This window comes from Drosophila guanche, unplaced genomic scaffold (genome assembly GCF_900245975.1).
Source record: "Drosophila guanche unplaced genomic scaffold, DGUA_6, whole genome shotgun sequence".
Classification (NCBI taxonomy): domain Eukaryota; kingdom Metazoa; phylum Arthropoda; class Insecta; order Diptera; family Drosophilidae; genus Drosophila; species Drosophila guanche.
In genome coordinates this window covers 616032-639023 of record NW_022995746.1, presented here as the reverse complement: position 1 = coordinate 639023, position 22992 = coordinate 616032, and the positions used below count along the sequence as shown (strand labels likewise).

The 22992-nt window shown below is 40.7% G+C and overlaps 1 protein-coding gene across 4 annotated transcripts in view; it reads right to left on the bottom strand.

Annotated features, from left to right (window-relative positions):
- Positions 1–22992, bottom strand: part of LOC117582373 (protein bunched, class 2/F/G isoform) — a 100136-nt gene that overhangs the window by 18696 nt on the left and 58448 nt on the right. For all 4 annotated transcript variants that reach the window (XM_034270033.1, XM_034270034.1, XM_034270036.1 and 1 more), the window contains one exon: positions 3280–3331. In XM_034270033.1, coding sequence (XP_034125924.1) covers positions 3280–3331 — 52 coding nt within the window. The remainder of the gene's footprint in view (positions 1–3279; positions 3332–22992) is intronic.

Below are 22992 nucleotides of genomic sequence, written 5' to 3'. Positions count from 1 at the left end.
AACGCAGGCGGAGGCACACACAACTTTGTTGTGTTTATTTTTTTTTTTTTTTTTTTTTCTTTTTTTCTTTTTTTTTTTTTTTTGTTGGGGGTGGGGGGGGGGGGGGGGGGGGGGGGTCTGCATTTTGTTTTTCACAAAAGTTGACAAAAACAAAGCCCGAGTACCGGCAGGCAGTACCTGGAAGTGGGAGGCTCGACAGCCCAACCCCATGCGAACCCAGATGCCATAAATGTCATTAAGTCATTAACTGGCCTTCACTTGCTGGCTGTTCATATTCTCCGCTTTATCTGTGTTTTTGTTTTGCACAACTCCTTCCTCAATACTGTGGAGAATCGGTTGGGAAATATTGGTATTTATGGGTTCAAAATGTGATTCAAAAGATAATATTTATGGCTGTTGGGTAAGGGTAAGGGTAAGGGTGCAAAAGCATTCCTTTGATTACTGTACTTCTTAGCTGATTCAAGGCTTCTTTTCTGTGTATATTATCATCCCTTAACCATCAAGGTTTAGCCATACGTTTTACCTTGGAACGGTCAAATAATATTCCAAACCCAAGTCTCGTATTTCTAGTCTGGCTTTTCTACTGATAAGATTCATATTTGGTTCGAGTATGGCTGGCTGGCTGGCTGGCTGGCTGGCTTGTGCCACTTCAAATCAATCATTAAATGTTAGTATAACCTAAAAACCTTATCAATAGACTTGGCAAAACATAGTCATTGGCGGCGCCTCGGCTCGCTCACACTTGCTTTGTTTTTCTTTCGATGAGAATTTGTTTTCTTTCTTCGATTGGAAGTACATACGAGTACGCGAAGAGAGAGAGAGATTAGCATTCCCCAAACAGTACGAGTATCGAGTACACAGATTACACTCCATCAAACGTTGCTGAACGTTTCTGGTGCTGCGCGAACAATGACAAAACTCTCAGTGGGCATCGCATGTTTATTTCCATATTTGGAAAAGAAAAAGTACGCAATTATATACACGAAGCTGACGTCAGAGCATCTTGGAATGATTGATAGCTGATACTTAACTCGCATGAAATAATTGTTTAAGGAAGCGTACGCTTCCGCCTACTTTAAGGGTCGTTTATTATAATTATTTAAAATGTTGCAGCAAAATAAATTACATTTTATTTGACGTTCTTTTGTTGGGCGAGTGGTCGTCGTGTTCTTTACACAAATTGTCGGCCTCTCAGCCCACTGCTTGACAAGTGAAAAGCTGAAGCAGCAGCTACGGAAGCAATGGGCACGAAGGATGCTAAAGATAAACCAAAAAGACTCAATGCGAAATGTCATAGAATTTGAATGAAATGCGCCAACTGTTGGGGGGCTGCTGTGATGTGTCCGTAGAAGAGTCATCTGTGGGCGTACAAACGGAATTTCACTGAGGTAAAAATATGTTCGATATGCTAATTGGGGACCTAATTTAGGAACCTTTAGATTTTGACTGCTTCCCTCCACCAATTAATGAGATTTATTAACAGCGAAGTAACCGAAGACTCTGTAGCGCACTCTCTCCGCACTCTTAACACAGAGTAGCTTAGCAGCAAACGGATGTACAAAATGTCATTGCAGACTTTCACTCCAGACAGCAACAGCGATGACGAAACGGGGGAGGAAGGAAAGGCTTTCGGGCGGTGTGTGTCACACAGACAGTGATTGAGTTGAATAATTATAATTATTATCTCAAAGCAAGCACAAATCGTTGCTATTTTTGTTGTTTTAAATTGGCAAACAATTTATGGCACTTTTTGAAGTGTGGCACTGGCTGCGAGTGTGTGTCCGTGTGCGTCCAGAGATAAGCTAAATCCATACAGTTGCGAAAAAAATGTCTGCCATTTTGTAAACAACACAAAAGCCCTGATAAGAGGCCCCCCCCCCCTCTGTTGAAGCTCATAAAAATATCAGCCCGAAGCCAGCCTCGTATAAAATTCGTATTTTATTGTATTTGTATTTATTTTTTTTTGCTGCCACCAAGGTCAAAAGCAACAACAGAGAATTCAACGCATAAATTCTGTGGCAAACAAAGAAGAGAGATGGGGAGAGGGGGACTGTGTTGGGGGTGGGACTGGAAAATACTTTCACAAAGAGAGCGAAAGAGAATGCGGGAAAAACTTTGTGTCGCAAGGAGTTTGAAAGCAAGAAAAGAACTGCAGTGAAAATAAAATGAAAGTGTGTGTGGGGAGAGCGAGGAGAGGGGAGCAGGGAGCAATTGAATTGACCCAAATGACCATTATGGATGTCAGCAGCAGCAGCACTGGCCACTGGTCTCTCTCTCTCTGTCTCTTTCTCTGCATCTTCCAATTGGTATTCGTGGAAAAGGAAAAGTTGATTGACTTTAAATGAGGCATGCCACAAGTTGCCAGCACAAGACACACGATACGAAACGGCACAAAATGTGTCACAAACAGCCACAGTTCCGGGAGATTTTCTATTAACAATTGATGCTTTGGTTCTGGGTCTTTGCCTTAGATATTATTCCTAAAAGCAAGCAGTTCACATGTGACTGGCAATGGCCAGTGTTGAACAACTCCCACCTATGGCTGTTAGGCCCTGAAATTTAGCCAATAGTTTGACTGGATTGCCTCAAATTCGATTATTCCTACCCATAAACAAGTCGTTGGCTTGCCATTCATGAGGTTCATTGAAAGTGTTTAAAACAAAATCGTTTGCCATCTTGTTTGGTAGATTGTTCATTTGCTTCTTCGCTGCTTTTAATTGGGTCTAAATATAGAATCGCCTCCACTCCATTGATATCCATGCTGAGAGGCACTCACCACAAAGCAAGATTCAATTCAATTGAACTAAATTCGTGCCTCAAACGCACACAATTGAATGGCAGAGGGAGGGGAGGGCCAGCCCACTCTTGATTGAATTGTATCTTTGGGTTGGCTGAGCATCCGAGTCCATCTCTCGATGGGCCTTTCAATTGCTCTGTTGGCTCTATTTATGGACTGTACCGGCGAGGCGAGACCTTGCCTAATCGAGATTAAGAACGGATCTTCCAACAGTCCAAGCGGCCAAGCGCTTTCATGGTCAAAAGTTCAAAAACGTTTCGCTCAGTCCATGACGTCGTCGCCTCTCATATTTTTTTTTTCATATTTTTTCAGTTTCACAGATAAGACTGGTTTGTTTTCAGACATTTTTTTGTCCATTATAAAGATTAGCGACTGCTTGTTATCAGCTCTTATCTATTTTATGACCTGATGGTCGTATTAATAAAACTCTGATGTAAAAACAATTAGAAATCGAATGAAAATTGAATGGGAACTGAACTTACCATTGCCTGTTCGATTTTGTTGTCAATCGCAACTGCACTTGTTCCAGATGCACTGAAAGAAATTATTGGTGGAGTACAGAATTAGTTGAGAGTTTAAGGTGAGGGAAAAATGTACACATAATAATTTGGTGCTACAAGTGAAGGTTACTGACTACCCACCTGAGAACCCAATGCAATGGTATCTGACTCACTTCGTTCTCTGACATTACATTGAACTCCTACCTCTAGCCACAATTTATTGCTTTAAGCGAACTGCCATTTGATGACACACTCTCCATGGCACATGGTGCCATTTCTATTATTAGAAATTATTGCGCGTGCCAGAAAACAAAACCAAAAACAATAAATAATAGACAGGCAGACAGTACAGAGGTAGGTACTCTCACATCGATCTAAAGTGTGGCAAAAGTTGTTGCCTTGCGGCAAGATCATGGCTGTATTCATGTGTGTGCGTGGGTTCATTGCTCCACAAAGTATCTGTGAGAGCCGGGCTCATAAGAGTGCGCTTAGTTTAAGCAGTTTTAAAGGTGGGTTTCTAATAGAATCTTAATCAATTTTGTAGGTCCTTGAAATGTTTTTCTTTGCTCACCAAAAACCCGTCATTAGCGTCGATCGAAGACCGGCATTAGTGTTGGCCAGAGCCCGGCAATAGAGTTGATCAAAGACCGGCATTAGAGTGGATCCAGACCTGCTAAATAATTTGTATTTTCTAGCTCCAAGGCGAACCAGATATTTATGCCTAGAACCATAGACGAATGCCACAAGCGAAATGAAGCTGGAAAATTACAGTGTTGGTGGATTTTTCTAGCTTGTTGCATAAAGGCCTCGCAAATTGCACAAAGCAATGCTGTAATTTTCAGTTTTAAGAGAGTTCGTGCCGCACCTCTCTTTGATTGAACAAATTCAAAATTCCACCAAAAAGACTTCGATTTCTATTAAATATCTCCCATTCATCTTTCACTCTGGGCTCTCGACAATTTAATTGCTCAGTTGGCATTGCAATTAGATGGGGAGCTTAGATGGGTTGTGCGGGGAGGGGGGGCTTAAAACTTTAACTCGGCATCGAGGAAGTTTTATTGTCATAGTGACCTCAATTTGCCAGACTGACTGACTGCCTGTCTGTCTGTCTGTCTATCAGCAAGGTCAGATTGCCAAAAATAGCGCGCATTCGAAGGTCTCCCCTACGATCTCCCACCTGGGGGAAAAAGTCTTGCTTGATTGGTTTTTAATTGAGGCTTGAGTTAAAAAACTATTGAGAGACGATGCGGCTATTAAATCTGTCAATAAAATAATGAATATGTGATAATTACTATGCCTAAAATAATTAAATAGAAACCATTATTTAGGGAGGACATTTAAAGGTCTTTAAATATTAAAAATATAGCTAAAAATACTTTTAAAGTTTTATTCGCACAAAAACACAAAACATATTCGCATGATTAAACACATTTTATGTGCCTGCGGCCTTTTGTGTTGAAATGCATTTTTGTTTACGAGGAATACGAATTCTGTATGGCAAAGGATGAGGCATGGAATGGGAAATGCACAAATGATGAGATGCGATGAGAGTTTTGGATGGATTTGCAGCTGGCGAAATAATTAAAGTCGTTGCGGCAGGCAGGCAATAAAAAACCGAGTTAAGGAGCACCGCAGCAGAAAAAACAGAATCGCAATCGGAGTCAGCGGTTGCTCGGAAATCCGACACGGCGACTCCACCCCTGAGTGCCCAGCCGCAGCCACAGCCGCAGCCACAGCAAGGACGCGAAGCGGCAAAGTTTTTTAACCTGAGCGGGCCCAAGGGCCAGGCCAGCGTCGTGTTTTTTATGACTTTCCATATCTCGAGAAAAGTAAAAGTCTGGGCCCTCCCCCCTTCCATGCAACGGATGCAGATGGGGAGACGCACGCCGGTAGAGTGCAATGACTCATGTCGTGACTTTTGTTCTCTTTCTTTTGGCACAAAAATGCGAGTAAGTGCGAACAAATAAATAAAACAACGCTACATTTATTTAGCCAATGTCAGACGCGGACAACGGTCATTGGCGTCTTGTGAATATTCTTCTTGTTGTTCTTTTTGATTTGTCACGGGTAAACGGTAAACGGTAAACGAGTTGAAGTTTTTGTTTTCTCTTCTTCTCTTTTGGGTGGAAATCCGTGTGTCGCGTGGCAAGAGTACGAAAATTCCCATTGGTCATGGGCATATGGAAATTGCAAGAATGAAGAGCACTTAAAAGTGCTTCCACTGAAGCACACTGCATCCAACATTTATTTGATTTAGTTTAGTTTGCTCAGAGTGGAGCTGCTTAAATGCTTAAATTTCCACAGCGATCCCCCTTCCAAAACCCCCTCCTAAGCCTTTCGCAATCATCGCACAGCTGGAAACATCATTGGAGCTTTTATTGTCACGGATTTCTTATCATCATCCCATCAGTTGCTATCATCTGGCCTCCCTTCTGCGTTGCAATAATTGTACCAAGAGAAAAGACGCAAACGCAAGAAAGAACAGCAAACAAAAACACACGCAGCATAGAGCAGAAGCAGAGCAAAGCAAACTAATGAACAACACCAACAAATTAATAGGGGCGCATAAAGAAATGCAAAGTTTATTAAAGTTCAAACGCTGCGCAGCGCAGTGCGGGCTCCCGAATAATTCTCCATCAAAAATACGAATGATGTCATTTAGTTATTGTCTTTTTTGGATCTATTTTATTTTGGCTTCTCCTGTTTTTTTCATGCAGTTTTATTTATTAAATCACGTGATGAATGAACAACAAAAAATATGAAATAAAAGCTGTCACTGACAATAACAAAATGCAAATTTAAAGCAACGAATAACAATAATAATGGCAAAGCAGACGAAAATAAAGGCCATAAATGAAGCGCGGCTTTAGTTGAGTTTTTTTCTGTGACAAGCTTTAAGTTGTGCTTTGAGCTTTAGGCTTGCGGCCTATATAGAACTTATAAACTGAATTCGTTGTTTATGGGATAAATATGTTTTATAAGAAATGTTTCTGTGTATCAAGTTGAAGTACGAAGTTGAAGTACGTCTTCGTCCTCATTCCATCTACCAAAACATACAATTTCTAACACCTCTAAGACTTATATAAAGCCCCCATATTCCAAGTAATTCCAAGTATGCCGTCTAATACCAGACCCAATGCAAGTTTCTATTGGTTTTTATTTCTGGTTTGGCTTTAGTATTGTCATTTATCTTTTTTGTTGCATTTTTGCTGGCGCCACTCGCTTGAACGTGCCATTTTTCCCTCACTTGGCAATTGCAAAGACATCGTCAAATTACGCGACGCCAATTGGCATGCAAATTTGGACGAGTCGAAGTCGTATCGAACCCGTTCGATAGGCGAACTATCGCTGGCCAAGAGCCAAGTGCCACGCGGCCAGGTTAATCCCTTGAATGTCGCTGCTCTTTGGCATTTTCTCTACTTGGGATCTATTTTCATGCCATCCACATCGGACGCACCCAAATAACAGGCGACACTTCGACATTCCCGAAATTTTCAAAACTGTGGCGGATGTCGCGCCACTGCTTCGATCCCCCCATACAAAATGCTCTTCCAGCATTTTTCACACCAATTGTTTTCCGCCAATGCGGCAAAAAAGAGCCAGCCCCAACCACCAAACGGATTGGAGGAAGAGATATTGCAATTTTTGCTGATCCAAAACATTTCTGTAAAAGACAACTTGGCATACATATTTATTCCTCAACAACTCTTCGATTTCCCGCTGACGACCGAACGAACATTTCTCGAGTGTTTATTTGCATTTCGCGGAGTGTCTCAAGAGCTGGGGGGATCTTGCGCGTTCCATGGGAGCTCTGATGACACTGAGTTTACGACTCCAGGAAGTTGACATTATACAAATTGATGGGCGCAAAAATATAAGAAACAAATAGCCAGAAACAGGAAGTGAATTGCGTAACGAAAGATATAGTGGGGGAGGGGAGAAGTGTCAATGCGTTACAAAATTACAATTTTTAGAGGAGCCAAAGAGCTGCTTTTTGCAGGATTTGCTTAACATTTCCCAAACGATCTATTGATATTTTGAAAGAAATACAATTGAATACATTTTACGAGAATTAAAATATCACATTTCTTAAACATAAATGAAATGTTATGTGTGAAGTTTTGAAGAGCCGCCTTTTAAGCCTATTTTTTTGATCCGCTTTGCCTCTTTTTCAGGTCGATTTGCAAAGAATTCGCCAGCCTTTTCGAGTCCCTTTGAATCGTATTCGAATGAACTTCATTCATAAACAATAAATCAACACAAAATGATAATAAGAAATACAACAAAAAATGGGAATAAATTAAAACAAACTAAAGGCGACGACTGGCATTTGCCCCTGACCCAATTAAAATCGAATTCATGGAAATGCGACAACAAAAAAACACCCAAAAAAATACAAAGCAAAATATCCGTGTAAGTAGGAATGAAAGAAAAGGGTTCCAAGACAGAAACAGGCCAGGCTAAAACCGTTGAAAAATAAAAATGACACTGCCATAAAAGTGGTCCAAGTGCAAGACCGGTTCGGTTCGCGTCGGTTTCGTGGTTTGGCGCCTTACTGCCACAGGAAGCCTTGCTAAAACAACAGCAAAAAGGCAAAGAAAATGTCTCCAACTTGTCAGGCTTCCATGGCAAAGATAGGCGCGTGGCAGGCAGGCTCCAGCCTAATACACAACTTTGCAACAAGTTGCCTAACTGGACGGTAACGGACACAAAAATAAAACAACAAAAATGAGGTCAGCGCTAAAAAAAAGCATAGTATTTCATACACAAAGTCCACACACAGAGCTAACGTTGGCTGCGATGCGTTGGCTCGTTTTTCGATGATGTAAGGCGGCAGGAAGCGACAGGCAGGCAGGCAGGCAGGCAGTCAGGCCAGGAACATGTATCCGTATAATCGTGCAGGCAGTAAAAAGCTCTCCCAACGGGCCACAGGAGAGAGTGACAGAGAGAGCCGGGGGGGAGTGCAAAATATTTCCCCAAATCTTACACTATTCTAAATGCAACCTAAAACTCATTTGTGTAGCTATGCAAAAAAAGCCATCAAATGTGCAGCTTCCGTAAACCTGTTCAAGCATTTATGATCTCTCTCGCTGTCTCTTACCCAACAAATGTCATTTACCCATACAATTAGAGCGTAAGCCTGCCCAGCCTCTGGAGGTAAATGTTTATGTGTGCTTATAAAATCTAGATTCAGATACAATATATATACAGACTCGTATCGCTTCGTAACGCTATATACAAGTTAGCACCTTGAAGTCAATTTGGAAGACACTCTCTAAGTCTGTTGGGTGGTTGCCAGGCACGGCACAGAGCCAATAATTGTGGTGTCTGTTCATTTCATATCAGCATGATGTCTGTGCGCTCTGCTAATTGATTTTTTAAGCACTGTATCACATCCAGCCAAAAGTTGTTATTGATCTATTTATAGCCACCTGTTCAATAGTCGCTTGTTTTCCCTACAAATTTCCACATGCATTTTTCACATAACTTTGCTAAAATTAGCTGCAAAAGCAATTGGCAACTGTCATTGGAGAGGAGACACTTTGGAGCATTAGTCACACACATTTTGGGGTGGGGTATTTATTAAGTTGGATTCCAATCAGCAGTGGGTGTTGATACCAGAGCTAGCGCTGAAAGTGAAGTTGTATAAGCTAGGAGTTGCGTAACACGGCATTTTATATGCTCTAAAGTAAACAATGGCTCTCATATTCCCATCTAAAAGTAGAACCAAAACAAGTCCACCCCACAATAGCAATCCCATCAAATTGCCCACCCTACTGGCTTACTTAACCAAACGATCAACAATTTTATCTCAGCACAGATAATGGAACGTAAACATCTACATATATAAAGTGCTACCGTATTCCAACCCGACATGGAAGTCCCTAACCAAATAGAGGCTTTATCAAAGAATGGTCTCCACCTTTAGCTGGACAATAACCTCAGGCTATCTGAAAGTAGTCAGCCATTAGGCTTGGAGGTTATAGCTCTGATCTAAACCTAATTCATACTCACTCTGGCAGAAAATAATCGATGTATTTCATTACGACTTCCCGTACGGGATCCTGTTGTTTGCCAGAAATACTTGGATACATATCGAAATCCATATTGCTATTATTATTATTATTATTACTAGTAGTGATATTATTGATATTATTGCTGCCGGTTTCAGTTTTCATTATCGTTAATACGATACGTTGCGATAAGGTGTGTTGTTGGGTGCGTAGAGCAATTTTTCAAGTTTTCGTTTCGCGTATGATATGTATGGATTTTTTTGATGATTTTTATCTGAGGGATGTATATACACACACACTCAAGCACGCACGCGTCCTGCTTCGTGGGCCAAAACAACGGGTTAATTGGGTTTTGTTTTGTTTTTGTCTACTCTCTTTCGGTTGGGCTTCCTCTTTTAATGAGTTTCACTTGCAATTATTTTAAATGCACACACACACACACATACAGGGACACACAAACGTGTGTGCTTTTTTGTAGGCTTTTGTGCTTTTATTTTTATGTGTTCTGTTCGTTTTTTTTTTTGTGTGCTTAAACAAACAAAACAACAAACTTGGGAGCTCTTTTATTTGTGTGCTTCTTGCCCTGCTGAGAGAGCGTACAATCTCTCTCTCACGCTCTCTGTCTGTATTCAGCTATCTTTGGGGTATTTTCTTATTCAGCAACTCCCTCAGCGCGCTCTCTCTCTCTCTCTCTCTCTCACCGAGTGAAAATGTTAAAATGCGCGCGAGACGATTTTATATTCGGCTTTTTCGTGTACAATTTGATTCTGTTAAGACCTTTTGCAATTGTTTATCTGCTCCGCTGAGCTTTTCTATGCAATTAACTTGACTTTTCATTCATTTAGAGATCTCTTTGTTGGCCACTGTCCTGTGTGCCCCTTTTCTGCTCTTTTCACACTTCGCTCTCACAATTTTATCACACACAAAAAACACTTTTTGCACACGCACACAACGGGCAGAACAACGCCTTTACGATTTATTTGTTTAAACTAAACAACAGCAACATAAAAAACAAAGCCCAAAGCGAGAAAAAATGCTTAAAAGTTGTATCTCCTCTTTATCTGAATTTTTTTCGTGTTTGCTGCACCAGAGCTCCCAACATAATGTTGACGTCTCTGTCGCTGTCGCTGCTGTTGGTTGCTGGCGCTGTGGCTAGAGACATAGAGAGAGCGTAAATCGGCGAAAGAGAGCAACGCAACAATCCGCGCCAGGTTACAACAGCTTTTGGTGGTGGTTTGGTTGGCTTTTTGAAGTTCCGAGAGAGCAAACAGACAGACAGCAGAACTAGCGGCAGCGTTGGAGCAGAGCAGCCATTGAAGCTGAAAGTTGTCTGGTTGTTATTGCTGCTGCTGCTGTTGTTGTCGGGTGGGCAGAAAGAGCAGGCAGCGCTAAAGCAAAGCTTAGAAAAGAGTTACAGTTACAGTGGCCATTCGTTAGGTGAAACGGAAAAAAGGGACTGTGGTTCATAAATTATATCGAAGGGGTTCCGAACTATATTATACTGCTGAGAATAAGTAGGATCAGCTTATATTTGAGAGCATCTCTTGGACTTGAAAATCTCATAGAGCCGAGCAAACCCTTGACAAAACCCACAATATCAACCATCACAGCTAGCTCCCACTGTACTTCGTTTAGTTACTCTCCTTCTGACTCCACTGTTCTCGCTCTCCGAGAGCAAAATTATATGATTTTTTGGGGGCCTGTTATGGCTTTTCCACGTTTTTCCTTGGATCGTGCGGTAGAGGCATGCGGCAAACAGAAAAATACACGAAAAATAAACAAACCAGATACAAACAACAAACATAAATATTTCAGTTAATTTTTGAAGCAAAGAGAGCGCCATGGATCTCTCTCACACTCTCTCACACACACAGTGGCATTAAAAAAGCAACATGGCTGCTTTTTTGAAAGCTTTTTAGCTGAATTCCACATACAGAGAGAGAGAGAGAGAGAGAGAAAAACCATACAAATGGTTTTGTCAGCAAATGAGATATGCTGCGAGAGAGAGAGAGAGAGACGCAGTCAGAGAGAGCGAGAGCGACATGTAACGGCAAAAGAACTTTTGAATTTCAGCGAAGCGATGCAGCAGCATCGTAATTGAGACTCCGACCCTCCATGCTCCATGCCACTTGACTATGACAAGGTGCCACGTTGAAGGCTCAATAACCCGTACTACCAGTGAGCAACCACCAGCCGATAGACTGACAGACAGAACCACCACCCACAATGGGAGAGGTGGGAGAGCCGTTGCACATGAGCTGTTCATACATTTGCTTTTCTCACGCTGTTGCTCTTTGGGTGGGGTAAAATACTAATATATCGCACTTCAGGTTCCAATCAGCTGATTATGGCTGAGAAAAAGTAGGGTAGGTAGGGAAATGTGGATCCCAAAATCGGTAACAAATTATTAGTTTTTATTGTCGTTTATGGGGCTGAAGAAGCATCCGCGAAGTCCCTTAAATATCTACAAGCTTACCCATACTTTGCTCATATTTTTTACAAGAACTACAACATATGCAAGTTCACTCGAAAACTCACCTGCAAAAGATAACAGAAGAGAGGGATCATTAATTAACACGAAATATTAATCAAAGACTAACCAATTAAATTACAATTTCTCCCATAGCAATGTAGGCCTAACTATTTCCGGAAGCTCACGCATTTAGGCTTACTGTTTTCCGCAATTTTACTACATTGTTTTTAACGACTTTTGCAACACTCTCAGCCAAAAGCCAACGGATTTCGAAACCGCATCGAAATTGTTAAAGAAAATCGTTGTTGGTCACGCAATGGATACACAAGTGATGAAAATGAGGCAGAGAAAGAGGCGAAATAGGAGAAAGAAATGTGCGTAACGAAGGCATTGTGAAATGCTGATTATGGAGTTGGGATTATATGGATATTTGTGGAAATATAAAATATATTTGCGTTGATATTTCAATTAAAATGGATTATTCCACACCCCATTTTTGCACTCATTTGAATCCATATTTACCCCATTTCGAACCCATATATTTCCATATTTACCCCGTTCATCCCTGTTCCGCTTCGCCCACAATGATAAATCTCAAAAATATGCAAATTGTTTGAGTAAATTTTGTATGGCAGCCAAAAGAAAAGCCAAGTGCAAATAAATGTCAACAAAATGCTTTAAACAAGCGGCGCCACGTGTCAAAAATGTATACAAAATATACACAAAGTATCCCAATAAAATACTGTATAAATACCCCCGCTAATGAGTGCGATTTTCATGTTTGTGGAACCGCTGTTAAGGCTGTTGATTTTTCGCACAAAACAACATTGTTGTCGATTGCAGCCACGCCCCGGCAATTAGCAAGAGGCGTCTACTAAGCGTACCCAATAACAAAATATAACAACGAACAAAAAAAAAGAAGCCAAAAAGCCGCCAGAGATCGTCAAGCCTAGCCGGATTAAGGCACTCTCCGCAACAAACAGACAACTAAGCAACACAAAAACAATTGTGTAACATAAAACAGAGTCTAACTGTGAACATTGTTGGCTGCTGACAGGGGAGCCCGTAGCGAGCCGCAGCAAACTGAACCAGCCAAGACAGATAGATATTTCCAGGCATTGTTTTGTTGTTATGAAACCCAAGACACAGCCAGCGAACGAGCGAACAACCAACCGACAACAACTTTTAATCGCTTGAGGCTTGAGGCGACGCCGCATCATTATACCCTCTCGCATGCAGGGGGCAGTACATAGACTTTAGTGAGAAGTTGGAGACAGACTCTGATTCAGACAGCAATTAGAGCAGAAACTTTAACGGAGTAGAGATCGTGAAGAAAATCTTTTGTATTTGAGCCTCTTGCCTCTTGCCTCTTGCCTCATCGAAAATATAGAGCATGCAGGCTTCGCCTCACCGAAATTCGCTGCCTTCGCTGCACATTTGGTTTTTTGCAGCAGCAGTACAACAAAATCGTGAGGTTTTTGTTTTTGTTACTTTCATTTTCAGCGTTTTTTCCAGGCAATGGCAATTTAATGCCAGGCTGCAAGTCATTAGGTGGTGCCCGCACCTCTGACCTACCCCATACCGTCACCAGCTCCAAACTGCAGCTCGATGAAAAGCGAAAGGCAAACTCACGTCAAGTTCAACCTTTGACCTCAAGCCTCTATGTGTGTGTGTGTGTGTGTGTGGGTGGAGAGTGTTAAGCGTAAACAAAAAACAAAACAAAAATGCAACACTGATTAACCATTTGAATGTTTTCCACCTCTAATTTCCACTTGACATGTCAATTTCCCATTAATTCGAGTTGAATGTCAGCTGTGGCGGGGGTGCCATTCATTAAATTTAAAATACAATGTAGATCCTAATGGAGAAGGACAAGGATGGTTTTCCATGATGGGGGACTTATTTATGCATATTTATAACCTTTTTCAATTTATTAATATAATTCCTGTTTAATCTTACAGTAAAGTTCCTTTGGAAAATTTCCTTTAACAAAAACAGTTCAGCCCGTCACGCATTTTAATTAAATTTAATGCAAATTTACGCTCCGGACTGCTCCTTAAAAATGCAATTAAATGCTCAAACAACATTAAGTTAAGGTTAGGCTTTTGCGGTCTTTTTTGCCTTTCACTCGTGGAGTCGTGAATTAATAAAATAAATAAAGATCTTACTCATAAAATTAAATAATAATTGCCAAACACACAAATAAAGAGGGAGAGAGAGAAATCGGCTAGATGGCGGGGCATTTCAATGGGATCGGTTACCCACCATTCGAAGGGGACTTGAAATATGAGAATTTGTTTAAATTCGTTTCACGTAAACACAAAAACTATTTGATAAGAAAAGCCACTGGATAAACAAGGCATCTTCTTTTGATTTGATTAGATTATCCCTCAACTGATTCGATCCTTCTACTGCTTCAATCCCTTTACTGATCCGATTTCTCTCCCTCTTGCACGACCAATCAATTGCAGCAAATGGCACATTTTTCTATTAGCCAAACTCCTTCCTTTCCTTTCCTTTCTTTCATCTCTCAGGGCCTAGAGTGCGTCGTGTGCGTAAATGTGTCCAAATATAGACGCCGCAAAGTATTCATAAATCTCTCAACAATTTGTTTGCTTGATGGGTTGACGTCATGTGTTCCGTTCGGCGGCATTCACTGAACATTGAAAATGTTTGCACTCTGTGTATTTACTTTTTAATTGAGTCATAAAAACCGAACCGAGCAAGGGGCATCCGTAAAGATGAAAAGTCGAAATATTTACAGTCGGAATATGATTGGGTTGAGCGTTGAGCAAAAATTAAACGAAAAATTACGTCAAAAATTGAGTGAGTAAGCCCTGCAGTGGATAAACCTTTAAGCTTCAAGGGAGCCAAACTTTAACTTTAACTTTAACTTTTTCGTTGCCCCTAAAAATTGCTTCACTGTCTTCTTGGAAAACTGCCAACCTTCTTCCCTAAGACCACACCATTAACATTTATTTACTTAATCACAGAAGGTCGTGCTGGTCACACCTTCACGTAAGTGGATTGATTTTCGATTTAGCTGAGAGACAGCTTGGCGGCGGCGTCGAATGAAATATTATTCCCCGCGTTCATCATCTGTCTGTCTATCTGTCTGTCGTGCCCAACGTTTTAGCATTATTAAACCCATCTAGTACGTATTTATGACTCGTTGGCAGACGTAAGTTAACCGCAGAGCGGGTAAACAAATCGAAAGAAAATAGGCACGTAGAACCTAGCTGCCACCCCTGAAAAGCTGAAAAGCTGAAAAGTGCACTCTGCCACAGCCACGGAACACGCTTGACCGGAGCGACTCGACTCGACTCGACTCGACTCGACTCTATCGCCGTATCATTCATGTTTCACGTGCTAAATCTATAGCTGTAGATAATCTTGTAAGTGGCAGCAAAAATATGGAAATGGAAACGTGTTTGTGCAATCAAATTAATCTTAGGAGGGGCCGGGGGACCTCAAGATAGTGCTAAAGCCAACTCTATAATACGGATTATGGGTTAAATTCATTTTTTATTAATCGTTTTTCCAGCAATCAACGGATAGGGGGAATGAAAATGTTTCTTTGTGAGTTGCGACATGACAGACACCTAGCGATAATAGGAATCTAATCTTGATGATGATCGTAGCGTATCTTGTTTTGTTTCATGTTTCTATTTTTAATGTGTAATTATTCATGGGGAATTGTTTGCTTTACTTGACCATAAAGGTGAGTTCTTGATGTACTTTCTTTGTTCGAAATATATCAGCGAGAAAGCCATTCAGGCTTTGTTTGGGATTGTTCTGGAATAAGTTTCAAAATGATAAAGAGATCCCAACTAAAAAAATAACCTCGAAAAGGATGGATTTTTTCAATTGCAGGGCAACAGCTCAACGCAAAAATACCTGAAATAAAAAACATTTCATAGATATAATTTCATGTGATTACATTATGATTTCAGATCTGGAATACCCATTTCTAGGAACGTTTGTGCCCTTAATCAATGCTCTCCAAAAAGAGGCTTTCATTTTATGCTTTCATTATTTCTTTTTCACCTTTTACGCGCTTGAACGCCTAAAGAAAATGTTGCGGCCAGGCGAAAAACATTTTTCATGGTCAAGCTAATTTGCATGTGCGTTTACTGAGCACACACAAAATATGTACAAACATATAGATATATATTTTTACGACTGAGTGATCTGTGAAGCAGACAAGACATGTTTTTCGTGGCGCTTCTGTATTGCCAGCCGCTCAAAAACAAACAAATTAAAGCGTAGCAAAAATAAAAAAGAAGCAAACCGAAAAAAGGTGCAAAATGTGCAAAAGAAGACACAAAATAATTTGAATAAATGTCTACTCAAGTTGTAAAATTATGAACAATATCCATAAATACTACACGTAAAAGTGCTAAAACTGAACTCTCCCTCAAGCATAAATTTTGGCCCATTCCATAATCATTTTTCCGTGTACATTATTTGACCTTCATAAATGTTGATTTTTCAGCCGCCACTCTCCAGCATGTGTAAGTTTTTACGAGATATTTTTCGTGGATGTTTTTGCCGAAAAATGCTTCGATTAAGGCAAACAGTTGGATGGTGCTGTGCCTCCCTTTGGTGGCTGGCGCCCGAGATTCACCTTGAATATCGAAATTTTTAATTGTCTGTGGCCCGCTCGCTCCCTCTCCGTACTATTTAAAGAAGATTTATGCCCTCCCCCGTTGCTATTGTTTATATATTTCTCCAACCATTTAGCTGTTTGTATTTCTTGCTGTTCGTTTTTCGATTTTTGTTAAGCGTAAATTTATTGAGCATCAATTGTGAGGGGCGCCTCCGGTCTGAAGAAAGTACTGTGCACGGCATTCACACTCTTGTATGAAAGATTAATTATGGTTTTATCATTTTTCGTATTTCTTATTTTCATTTATCATTTTTGGACATTGTCCTAATGTCAAGGTTAATGCATTATCGCCAATTTGCGTTGTACCTTGTTCGACTCAATGATGATCATCACATCGGGAGAAAGATAATGGGAAATACAGTGAAAGGTCTCTACCGAGAACAGCTCTGAATACTGAAAACATTTTGATTTGTGGGGTTGAGATTTGGTCCCGCTCCTAGGGAAAAACTAAGCTCTCTATTAGCAGTACAGCGAACATCATGTCATACCTAGTATCGCTTCACGTGTGGTAAAATGTTGTTAAATATTTCCCAAAAATATCTTTTTACCTCTTTGTACCTACCCAACAATCCCAACTTTCTTGCATGTGCACCCCAGTCTACGCCTCTCGCAATTAAAAATAAAACCAATCGATAGCTCGATATTAATAAGTTCCATGTCCTCCCTCTGATAAGCTTCGACAGCAGCAAAACCCCTCGACTGTTGGAGCATGTGTTGCCGCTTTCACGCCGCTTTTCCACTTGAAGCGGAGCTCTGTGTCTCTCCTCCCTCCCTAACCGCACATTCATCGCATTTGTAAGCATTTCTGAGCACGAAAAGGTCAAAGTTCATGTAGTAGCTATTCAGGTGCATTTACCTTTTCAGTCGTTGACACAAAAAAAAGACACAACAACAAAAACTTCTTTCTTTTTTCGCAGTTGTTACTAGGCGGCACTAAGGGGGCGTGGCTGTTGTTGTTGTTGCTATTGTTCTTGTTCAAACTGAAAGTTCTTAACTCTGTCGTCTGTCTGTCTGCGTTTTTGATGTTATCTGAAAGTTTTTGTGTTGGCATTTGTCCGAGTTCAAGGCAGTTCATTGCTGGAAGACAATAAGCAACGGAAAGGGGACAGAACAGACAGAAAGTTTCGCCTAATTACCTCTCATTGTTCAGTTGTAGGCGTGAATTAGGAATTAAGAGAGAAGAAAACTGGGCACGGGGATGGGGAAGGTACAGACAAGACAAATTGGAATCGCGTGTGCCCCCAAATTTTAGTTTGAGGCAGGAAGGAAAGAGTGTCGCATGGGGTTAAAGATGATGGCAGACAGTGGCGGAAACTACTCTGTGCTCTATCGTGAAACAGATTAAAAATTAGATGACGCTCAGAGTGGGACAATGAAGATGACACAACAAAGTAAAGGCAGGAATGCTGTGACAAAGAACAACTTTGAGCAAATGTAAAACAATTATCGCATTACTCAAGGTTAGGGCAAAACAAAGAACACAAATGTGTGGAATGTGTGATAAGAACAATCAAGAACAAAGTCAGAACTCGAAATTTTGAATGCGAAAGTAGCAAGCTTGAATTTGCTTGAAACAATTAAACTTAGCTCTGTTCTATCTAAGCAGTGGTCACTGTACTCTCAGCAAAAGTGAGATAATGGAATGGAAACAATGCACTGGAAGAATTTTCCAACAAAGCAACTCAACGATACTTCGAATATTTCATAATTTAAGGTGTAACAAATAGTTCCTTCACTAAGAGGCTGGAAAATATATGACAAAGACACAGCAAGAGGAGAAACAAAGGAAGCAGCGAAAAGCGCATTGAAGGTCAACTCAGTGGCAAGTTCATTAATTTGAAGGCGATGCATAAGCGCACAGAAAAAAACAATTTGTGATGGCTTTCTTGAAATATGTGTACGTGTATTTGCATTTGCACTTTCCTTAGATGTCGTGCAGCAAGGGTGACTTATTCTTAATCTCTTACACACAGATTACAATTCTGACGTCACCTCCCCTATTTGGCCGCCACCTTTTCACGCTCAACGCCTTGCCGAAAGACATCAGCCCATACCTGGTGACGCGGTCCCCTCCTTGCCGCTGGTTGTGAACCCATCTTCCCGTTATTCCTAGTCGACTATAAAAACTGATGTGACATCCGCCAACAAAATGCGATTTGCCATCAAATACGAGTGTGAGATAGGGAGGGGTATAGAGGGGGCCTGTGCATTTTGCAATTTGCAATTAGAAATGCAATGAGCGATGACTGCGATAAACGGTCAAGCAAATGAACTTCACTGCCTCTGTGCCGCTCACACCTCTCTCTCTAGCCTTCACCCGAGTATAATATTTGGCGAGGGACGAGCGGGGACGGGGACGGCGATTAATGCACATGAGCGCGCGTGGCCGTTAAAACAAAAACAACGCCAAGACACCACCCGCAATGCACAAAAGGGAGAACCGAAAGAGTGCAAGAGTGGGAAAGCCCGAGAGTGGGGAGTAGGAGGAAGATCGCACGAGAGTGGAGAGTGAGTGGGAGGGCAATGAGCAGCAGAAAAGAGAGAGTGGAGGAGAGAGCGCGAGGTACGGAACTACAGGCGGAACAATAAAATGCAACGATTTGGTTTCTCTTCTGTCTCAACAAGACTTTTGGCATACCCTTTCTAAGAGTTTGCTTATTCTGGAGACCCTAGGGTCTACCCCTAGGGTAATTAGCCTACCAACTATCTATCTATCTATCTATCTATCTGCCAACTAACTAACTACCCGGCCCTTTATTTTTACAACCTTTAATTCATTTTCCCCCTGCGTTTTCTTTACACCTTTTTGTTGTTGCAATTAACAAAATTTGCATTTTTAGCAAATTTGTATTTGATATTTGTTGTTGTTTTATTTCATGTTTGCATTTTTCTGATTGGAAATGGAAAATGATTTAGTAATAAAAACTAAAAACTATTTTATGGAAATACAATGTACAATTCAATGTGAAAAATGGCATGCCATAGCAGGTTCTGATGCACCTAAGGTGCTAGGGGAATCATTTCAAATGAATGACTTGGGGAACTCAGGGATGAGTTTTGATTAATTTTAGTTCCAATTGATTACGCCAACATCGTTTCAACTTCATTTAAATAATGAATATTCATGCATATTCATGGGGCTTTGGAAAAACTAGCAAATGCAATTTCTCTAGGCATAAATCTCGTAACAAGAAGGTTGGTATTTAATTTGAATTTTTATTGGCTCCGTTTTTGCAGGCCGGTGTTTGTGGGCCTTGAAGGTTTTTCAATGTCAACTCTCTTATTAAATATTTGTGAGGACATTCTAGGAATTCATGAAGCCTTTTTCATGGTTAGGAAGGGACTATATCGAGATTCAAGAATGTGTTTTTATGGGATTCGAGTTGGGATTTGTGAAATAAAACATAAATAGGTGCAGATCAGGAGCAGAGAGATTAGAATGTATCTAACAGGACCCTTGTTTTACGAGCTCCGATTAAAATGCGACTGCAACTTACTTATCGACTTCAGTGCTAAACATTCGCACCATGTGACGCTGCAGATACTGGGGCACCGAATGCGGGGAGGCTGGCGGCGTCTGATAGGAATTCATCATGGCCTCGTCATCATCGAAGTAGCCCGAAGACGTGGAGGAGGATGTGCGCGGATATTTAAGCATTTTATTTGGCACTATTTTTAATTTCTTTATTGATTGATTGCTGATTGATTGGATTTCACTCTATATGTTTGGGATTTATTGGGTTTCAAATTGATTAGAGCTTTGTACAGATGGATAACTTTTCCGTGTAATTTGTGTGTGTTTTATTGTGGGGTTGCTGCTGTGTATTCAATTATTATTCAATCATGGCACAGGAAAGGAAATGGCAAACAAATTGGTTAGCCGGTCGAGCGACAACTAAACACAAAAATTGCTTTGTGTTTCAATTTTTTTTTTTTTTGCATTAATTTTGATTTTTGTCTTTGTGCGACAAGAGAATCAAGAGACAAGAGATCCGGAGAGGGCGCGAGAAACTGAGAGAAACAAGCAGCCAGTCGCTTGGACGTTAAGCAATTGTATTTATAATTTTATTTATATATTTTGCATTTTTCTTTCTTTGCTCCCACTCTCTGATAAATTGTTAAGCGCTGTCTGGAACTGGTTGCGCGTGCCAAATGGCAAAAATAAACTAATATGACAGAAGTACGGAGCTTCAACGCGAGAATTCCCCGAGCACTGGCTGCTGGGTGTAGCGGGTTCCGCTCCTTACTCGGTAATTAATCAAGTCTTGACTAAAAATAAATATTAACCGATTAAATTTATCTATGGAGATACGCACAGCAGCAGCAGCCATCGCCTAATTGTACTCTCAAGAGATGCAAAGTGCAAAAACGCAGACTAATTTTCATGTTTGTTTGAGATACGAGAGGAATTTTTGGGTGGCAAAATATCACAATCTGATTTTGGGTTCTTATTTGGAGAAGAGAAATGTTTGTCTAGGCGTTGAGACAAGCAAATATTTAAGGGAATTTAGGAGTGGTTTAGGGTTGAACGAATTGGTAGACTATTATTATATAATTTTTATTGTTTAATTATGCCTGGAACTATTTGCTAGAAGTGTCAACAATATCGTTCCTTTTCTTTTTTATAGTTTTTATTCCATTTGAAACCCAAATTAATAGAATTTTGGGGCAGTTTGTGGATGCAAGAATTGCATCTATATAAATATGGTCTAAGGATCATTCATTAATGCCTCGAATTCTCTGCTGAATTCTCTGCTATAATCCATTCTAAACCCTCAAAAATGTTCCTCCAAATGGCATAAACATAGACCCCAAACACGAAGGCCGAATGTAAGGCAAAACTTTCGAACCAACCCAAAAAATATACAAAACAAAAAAATACAAAATGTATTTCAAATTTTGTTGTTGCTTTTTGCGTTTCCCTCATTTTGTTTTCGCTTGCGGGTTATTTTTAGACCCAATTTTTGTTTGTCGTTCGTTCGCTTCGATTTAGCTAGATAGCTAGATAGATTGTGCGTGCGATCTCGTGCACATAGGTAGATGTTGTAGCTACCAAGTGAGTACATAAGGGACTGGCAGACTGGCAAACTGGCAAACTGGCGGATAAATAGCGCCGAAGAACTCACAATCGGGCAGTAACAAGGTCAGGGTAGCGCACGTCATTGCCTCGCCAGCGGCGTATCCGAAAGATACAGATACAAGCAGACACTTCAGAGAGTGCTTCTGTTCGTCTACGCTTTTGTCGTGCATTCAACTTAAATTATAACAAATTGTTTAAACAAATATCTCTACTTTGTTCACACACAAATCAAATATTTTACGTGATTTTTTTATGGTTTAATATTTTTGTTTTCTTCTTTTTTGTTCGCGTTTACGTCTCACGCCGGCGACAAGTTTTTGTTTACTGAATTCGAACCAAAAACTGATTTTTACACAAAATCCAAAATACCGTCCCGACCCGGCTGCGACGTCGCACCCGGCGCTGGCGCTGGCGCTGACGCTGACGCTCGGCCCGCTCGCTAGCTCTGGCGGGCTCGCTGGCTGCTGCGTTTTTCTGTATCGGTGGTAGGAGGCCTCAGCAATAAAATTATTTTCAAAAATACATTTCTTCTCTCTCCGCTCCGTAGTTTATGTATTTTGTTTTTCGGGAGACGTCGACGTATCGGCGAAACCAACCAAAATTTACACAGACGAACGGGCAGCCATGGAGGCTTTTTTTCTGAACGATAACAGCGACAACGAGCCAGTCCAAAAAACACAATTTAGATTACATCAAAGCACCGTTTGGTGCTTATCATACGCGTTCTATCTAATCGCGTTCTGATAATTAGCATTGACTGATGGAAGAGCGAGGGAGAGAGAGCTAACAGAGAGAGACAACAGCGACAGATAGAGCGAGAGGGCAAGCGTCGGCTGTGGGTGGCAGCTTTTCATGTTCGGCTTGTGGGTTCGCAATATTAAGGCGTTGAATAAAACCCCTAGAAGCTGATTGAAAGGCAATCATCATCAATTATAACGATGGCTCGAGGGCTGTGGATTTAGGACAAATGTCAAGTGCACAATAATGGCACCGACTAAGCGGATGCCCATTAGAGAGACTCTGAAAAGTTGTGATACTTTTGAAGGAAATCTGCAATACTCAACTCAAATGTGCACACATTTGCTTGTTATGAAAGTACAATAAATTATTCCCATCACTCATTTCCGCCAAAAAATGTGCAGCTCTAAAGTTCATCAAAACTTAATTCAAAGCAGACACACCGCAACTACTGGGACAGACTCTTACCTTATTGTATCTTATCTGATTATTATCTAGAAGTGGGCTCCGACTGAATTATAGGGCTCTGAAGTATTACTCTTTGGTTTGCTGATATGCAAAAACACAAATATTCAAAACAAATTGAGACTTAAACAAAGAAAAACTAATCAAGCGATTAATCATACAGAAAGCTGTTGAAATGAGCAAGCGGAATGAGAATGGGAATAATATTTGCAAATGATCAACTGAGGGATTACAAATGGGACTTCAGGTGAGGCCA